Genomic DNA, 6,406 nt, shown 5'->3' with positions numbered 1-6,406 from the left:
TTCCATTTCATGGATTTCACCATTTTCTCAACTTCTCCTATTGTTTCCATGTCGTCTCTAATGATGAAAGTTCCCTGTGGCCTAAGAATTCGATCAACTTCAGCCATTACCGACACCAAGTTGCACCTGTAATGCAAAAGAAGAAAACGGTTTGATTCATCAAATCATATCAGATCATCAAGCTCTGCATTTGAGAGAGAATAAAAAGAATCGGTGATGCTATCTACCTCTTCCTCAGGGTAGAGAAAAGATGATCGGCATGGAGAAGGTCATAAGTTCTGGGATAAGTGTTGAATGATTCACACCAGTCATGATAGATTCCAAATAAACCACGTTCATATATGATCGGCAGTGTATCTGGCGCGTCTACAGGAACCACGTTCATCACCCATAGTTTCAGATCCTTCAATGCAGCAGCAAATCCTCCATAGACTGCTCTCATGTCCATCACATTTCTCACATTCGACCAATCTATTTCCATGCCATTAAGGTATGACTTTGAGACAATAGTTTTCCATTTCTCTTGGTCCGCTGTGAAATCCTCTTGTGCAGGTTTTCCATAAACACCTTCCTTTGAATCCAACCACTCAGGTGCAGTCTCAAGCCTTTCTGGCCACATGTTTGGCCACACTGCTCCTCGCTTCGATGAATCTTCTGTCACTTTATGCATACATGCCTCAAGTGGAACATTCCTAAACCACAAAATTAAACATATGAGCATCAGATTGCATTAGTTTACTAATAATAGTAAATTTACGTAGGGTTTAGGTCACTCTACCAGGCTGCATTTTGATCATCGGAATCCTTGCAGAGAGGTGGCTCATTTTGAGGTCTCTTGTTGTAACATTTATTTGAAGTTGGCTTTTGGTATATGGCAGCACCAACCTCATTCAATTTGTCTTTCTTAATTGTCACCAGCTTCCAGCACATTGCCTTTGTGAGCTCCGACATTGCTACAACACAAAGAAGGCCTCTCCAAATTTAGAAATCAATTTTCAAAAGCCTATTTTGAGGCAAAGAGCAAACACAGAAGAAAATATCAAATAACTAACCTTTCCATATACCAGAATCTTCCTCGTTCTTCCTATAGACTGGAGTTGCTGACCAGACAAAGAAACCACCAGGCCTTAAAGCACGATTCAATTCCAAAAGGAGTTTACCACCTTCATTTCAAACAACAACAAAAAAGTAAGTGAAAAAGTACAAAAGTAAGGCAAAAGAATACAATGGGACACACTTTTACCTTCAATATGCCAAGGGACTCTACAACGAGCACAATGGATAAGGTCAAAAACAGAACCAGGAAAGGGTAATCTTTTGGTTCCCATAACATTTAACATTGCAGGAATACCACGTTCCAGCGCGAATTGCACTTGCGCCTCATGCTCATCCTTGGGAGCAAATGACAAAGCAAGCACGTCTCTTTCAAAAAGGAAACCCCCAAAGCTAGCAACTCCACACCCGACATCCAATATAACACGGGTTCTATTTCCCCATGCAATAGGAGGATGTGACTGCAACAATATAATTAATTCAATACTTATCATGCTTAGTAATGAGAAGCTTATGTAGCCATAATAAAATTTACCTGTTGGATGAAATCAATGTAGTGAAGGGCTCCGTTCTTAAACTGAGTACCACCACCAGGGAACGTGAGATGTTCACCACTCATCTTCACCCAATTTTGATGTCCCTTGATCTCTGCAAGCTTGGTGTGGGGAACATTGTTGTACCAGATCTGCGTTTACATAACAAATAGCTGTCAAAACAGATCCTCTAAAGGAGCGCAAGCAGTTCTTCTCTAAATATTGATAAAGTCTTCTTGTATTTGTAACTAGCCTAGGGGTGGAGCAGGGAATTCTAACTTTGCCAGCTCGGCAACAGACCTTACATCCGTCTGTAGGTAGCTAAAGCTTTAAAGGAGAGGTAGGGGAATTTGTTGGAGGATACTGAAATAGCCTAGGATCTTAGTTTCAGCACTGGTTAAGAGTAAGAGCTTTCTCTTGTTAAGCATGTCTCTTCTACGGTGTCGTTCTTTGGTGAAAAATTGAATAAAGAAGGAGTTTACCTTTTCCCTGCTCTTTGGCCACTTGATGGACCGCTTATAACCATCAGGAAGAGACACAAGACAATGAGGAGATTCCTCAGGACAATGACACAAGACAATGAGGAGATTCCTCAGGACAATGACGTTCATAATGCATTGTAGTTGGAAGCTTCTTGATAACTTGCCAGTTGTCAAGGCAAGGGATGTAATCTGGCCCAGCAGTCACATTGCACGTTTTCCATCCATAGCTATTTTGGTCCTTGGAGGACTCTTGTACTTTCTTCTCATTCTGTGACTCAACCAATTGGGTCGACCAAGCTCCATCTCTAGTACTCGACTCTTTTGTAATTTCAGCCTGGTCACCAGCTGGAAAGACGTCCTTGTTACTCTTCTCCGTGCTGATTTCTTCAGTTTCACTAGCATTCTCTTCTGGTTTTTCTTCAGACTTTTCTTCGTTTCCACTACCATCCTCGGATTTGTTTTCTTCAATGCTCTCTTCAAGTTGCGTTTTCTCTTTCTGACTTGCTTCATCACTTTCAGATTCTACTTCTTTTACATTCTTCTTCTCTTTCTCACCATTGCTGTCATCAAACTCCTTTTTTTCCTCGACTGCCTCAGTTGTCTCGCCAGAGCTCTCATCGACCTGGTTTCCCTCAGCAGATTTCTCTGTCTCATTCTTCACTTCGTTGTTCTCAGTCACAGCCTCTTTTTCCTCATTCTTTTCATCAGAAAAGTTCTTCTGATCACGATCGCCTTCGTCTTTTCTCAAGTCATTCTTAGTAACAGGTTCCACATCTTTTGCAGTATCACTTGAGGAATAGTCAACAGAATCAGCCGGGGCAGACCACGAAGACGTGAACATCCACGCCCCAACTAAACATAAGAAAATAACCAGAACAATAGTAACGGTTAACCCATAGCTTGATGATTTCTTCCCGTCTACACGAGAATACTTCCCCATCGCCATGTTCCTCGAGCCAATGCAACCTTACTCACATTCACCTGAAAACCAATCACAAAGTAAAGTTAACAACGGCGCAATAAACCAGTAGCTGCTTACTAACCAAAAACAAATAAGTAAAAGACGTTCATACTCATATGTGATATGTTCATTAGCTTTTAGGCTAAAAAATTTCTTAACTTGTCACAGAGGACAAGATAACTCTGCAGATATGAAAAACAAAGCAAGAAACACATAGCTGTCACAGATCTAGATGACCAAACTAAAACATACCTCGGATCTTAACACTCAATTGAAAAAAGTTAAAAAAAAATTGAAACAAGGATCCAATCAAATTTAACTTATTTAACACCAAAAAAAATCACAATTCAGTACAAACATTATCTAGTAAAACAGATTCAATGAGCAGTGGTCGAATCATACATTCAAAGCAGTACCCAGAAGCAATGAGGCTTGCTGAAAAAAAAAAAGATTGGGGCAAATCTTACCAGAGGAAGTAATGGGTTGAGCCTAAGATCCTCAAAGATTGCAACTTTGTGAACAAGGAAAGTAGGATATTTCGGGATCGGATCTAGTAAAAGAAGCTAGTTGGGTTTGATTCGTGTGAGCAAGCTTACGGCCTTAAAAACTCCAAAAATCCCGTTGTCAAAAAAAGAAAAAAGAAGCTTTTTTAAATAAACAATTAATTTTTCGTGTTTTCGAAGATTTTATTTATTTATTCTCTCTGCCGCCGCGTCGATCACCGACACTGACAGATCTGAGAAACATAAAATGTCAGCGGCTTCGTTAAATGTCGCTGTCCTAAAGTAAACAGCTAACGGACTCATAAGGCCCATTCTTTCGTCTCAAAAAGGCCGTATCTGGTAAGCCCATTAATGTGCTGTTGAATATACGAAAAAGAGTAGGAAAGTAGGAACTGTGTTCTGTTCTCATGAATCTAAAAATTCCAAAACATGAACACAAGAAATTTATGTTGCAAAGACAGACATTAGTGCTTGAATGTACAGAGAAGAATATACGACCCAATGAATACTGTCTTGTTGGCTGTTCTTTAAGCTTTTCTGCTGTCCATTGTTTGCTGATTTATGCTTTTCTGCTTATCTTCTGCTCTTCATCATCATCACCGAGACATTGATGACATCAAAAGAAAGATTAGGACACATTAAACCAATATTCATGGACTTGATTCCTAGAGAAGAATGGAGAGAATACTTAAACAACATCGAGGTAGCTACCGAGTCAGTCAAACAAAGTTTCAGAGACTAGAATCCTACAGTGCTAATATTGCTATATATATCACTGGTAGCCAAATTAATGTTGTTTTTAGATAACTTGAATATTGTCATTGGTTCTAACTTCTAACCAATTTAACACTTCAAAGCAAGAACATGACCGGAAAATGTAGGAAAAATACTTCTGAAGAAGTGTTTTACGTGTGAATATAGAAATAATTGAAACTCTTAAGTATACTTAAGGAGCCATCCACTATCCAAAATTCCCGCTCAAGTCAACGAACCCTCTTACTTATCTTACTAGGATGTTCAGATGCCCAGAGTCTGTCTTAAGTTATGCAGTTTTAGAGAATTTATCTATAAAAGAAACAGCTTCTCAGATTCCTAAACAGGCTAAACTAACCTGAAATTATCTTTCAGATCCTGCCATCACATCAAACAAACCGCAGCAACTCAACCATGAGGTTCGAACAACTGGTGGACCAGAAGGCATAAGACTCTGCATATGACATGTCCAAAAGATTCAGGAAACTGGAAAATAATCTCAAGTAGAGGAGGAAAGAACGAAAAAGATACCCTTTCTTCCGAACATTCTGGCACTTCAGATTCTTTCCCTCTCTTGATTTCTTTGCTTGTGTCTGCAGCAGATCCTGAAATGTTGTTACCTTTTTTCGCTTCTTCTAGTCCACGCTTCCCTTCGGTTTCACCAGACTTCTGTTGGACAGAATCCGAGTCTGTCGAGCTCTCAACTTGCTCATTTTTGTCAGCCATCACAACCTTTGAGGCAGAAGAAGAACCCACAGGCTTGTCAGATTCAACAGCAGGTGCAATTTCCAAAGTTGAAGTACCACCAGCCTCTTGAGAAGCTAGTTCTCTGGAATTGTGAGCCAAATTTTCAGGAAAGGAATTGGGTGGTTTGTCCACACCATTCTCCTCATGATCCGTTCCACTTCCAACTGCAATAAAGTCTTCACCTTTCACTCCTACCCGAGTAATGTCTGTATTCTCTTTAACAGTGACTTTCCCCAGACCAGATGATGGAGGAGGTGAAGGAGATGGGTCTCTTGCCCCAAATTCATCATTTCCCTGAGAACCAGGAGAACTCAGGTTGCCATCACTTTCTCTCTCATCTTGGCTTCCATGTTCATCATGTCCAGAAATGTTCCCTTAACATAAAGATCAAAGAAACTGCTAAAGGCGCAATAAAAGACTCTCTTGGGAACATTGCAAGAATCAAGAAGCAACACACAGACAACTAAACACGAGTCATATTGATTAAAGTAAAGTAAAGTCACAAACTTTGGAGCAAAATGAATCAGAGATTAGCTTAAATCTCACTACATGTGAGAGATTCCTTATAAAAACTCCACAAGAACCCTTAAAAAGATTCACTATAAAGTAGGATCAAAGCCAATCGAAAAGACAAAAAGGAAGAAACTTTTACCTAACACCAAACCCATTTGAGAGAGAACATACAAAAATTTCCCTAAAAACCCCAACTAAACCCACCAAAATTAATATCGATCCCAACAACTAATAACCCTGAATTAAAGCAAAACAGTAACCAAAGAGAGTAGAGTACCATGACCATTGAAGCCTTTGTTGTTGGCACTAGCTCCAATGGATTCCTGTTCCTCTTGCTGCTTCTTCTTCAAAGCCTTTCTTTTTTTCGACCCAGGAGGCATGATGATCACTGGAAACAAGAAAAGAAAAAAAATGGAAGAAAGGTTTGGTATTGGTTCGTTCTCTCACTCTAAAGATTGATTTCTCGAGCTTTCGATTTAGTCCAAGTGGGGTTTGTTGGGTTGTGTGATTGTAGGGTGGAGTTGAGAGTTTCTTCTTTTTGTTTGTATGTGTTGGGGAAAATCAAATGTCACACTAATATAGTCAAAGAGGCACAAGATAAGGCGGAGCCCATTTATTAAACGTGTGTGTCGGTCTGGCTCTCCAAATCTACTTCGTACGGTTCGTTTGGTTCTATAAAACTAGTTTGAAAATATGCATCTTGATCACTTTCTAATTTAACTCACAATTTTGTTCATATTTATTGTATTTATGAGAATTGCTACATGTATGGAGCCTTGATACTAACATTTTACAATAGAGTTGGGAAAATGCAAAAGTAAAAAAAGCAAAAACAATAAAACACACAAAATAGAAGTAGAT

The 6,406-nt window shown here is 39.4% G+C and overlaps 2 protein-coding genes across 2 annotated transcripts in view; both read right to left on the bottom strand.

The window, feature by feature from the left end:
- The window catches only part of LOC104786135 (probable methyltransferase PMT25), a 5,526-nt gene extending 1,844 nt beyond the window's left edge, over nt 1–3,682 (bottom strand). The window contains exons 1-8 of the mRNA XM_010511471.2: nt 3,497–3,682; nt 2,189–3,049; nt 2,069–2,157; nt 1,589–1,738; nt 1,244–1,514; nt 1,053–1,163; nt 779–953; nt 228–692 (exon numbers count right to left, since the gene is read on the bottom strand). Coding sequence (XP_010509773.1) covers nt 228–692; nt 779–953; nt 1,053–1,163; nt 1,244–1,514; nt 1,589–1,738; nt 2,069–2,157; nt 2,189–3,014 — 2,087 coding nt within the window. The 5' untranslated portion in view covers nt 3,015–3,049; nt 3,497–3,682. The remainder of the gene's footprint in view (nt 1–227; nt 693–778; nt 954–1,052; nt 1,164–1,243; nt 1,515–1,588; nt 1,739–2,068; nt 2,158–2,188; nt 3,050–3,496) is intronic.
- On the bottom strand, nt 3,870–5,926 carry LOC104786136 (the record flags this gene model as incomplete). The annotated part of the gene is given in 4 exon segments (XM_010511472.2): nt 3,870–4,112; nt 4,644–4,739; nt 4,817–5,406; nt 5,823–5,926. Coding segments are annotated over 3 exon segments (783 nt in total). The 3' UTR covers nt 3,870–4,112; nt 4,644–4,649.

The sequence above is a fragment of the Camelina sativa genome, chromosome 5 (genome assembly GCF_000633955.1).
Source record: "Camelina sativa cultivar DH55 chromosome 5, Cs, whole genome shotgun sequence".
Lineage (NCBI taxonomy): Eukaryota > Viridiplantae > Streptophyta > Magnoliopsida > Brassicales > Brassicaceae > Camelina > Camelina sativa.
The sequence above is the reverse complement of the archived record's forward strand: the minus strand, read 5'-3'. Positions and strand labels throughout refer to the sequence as shown.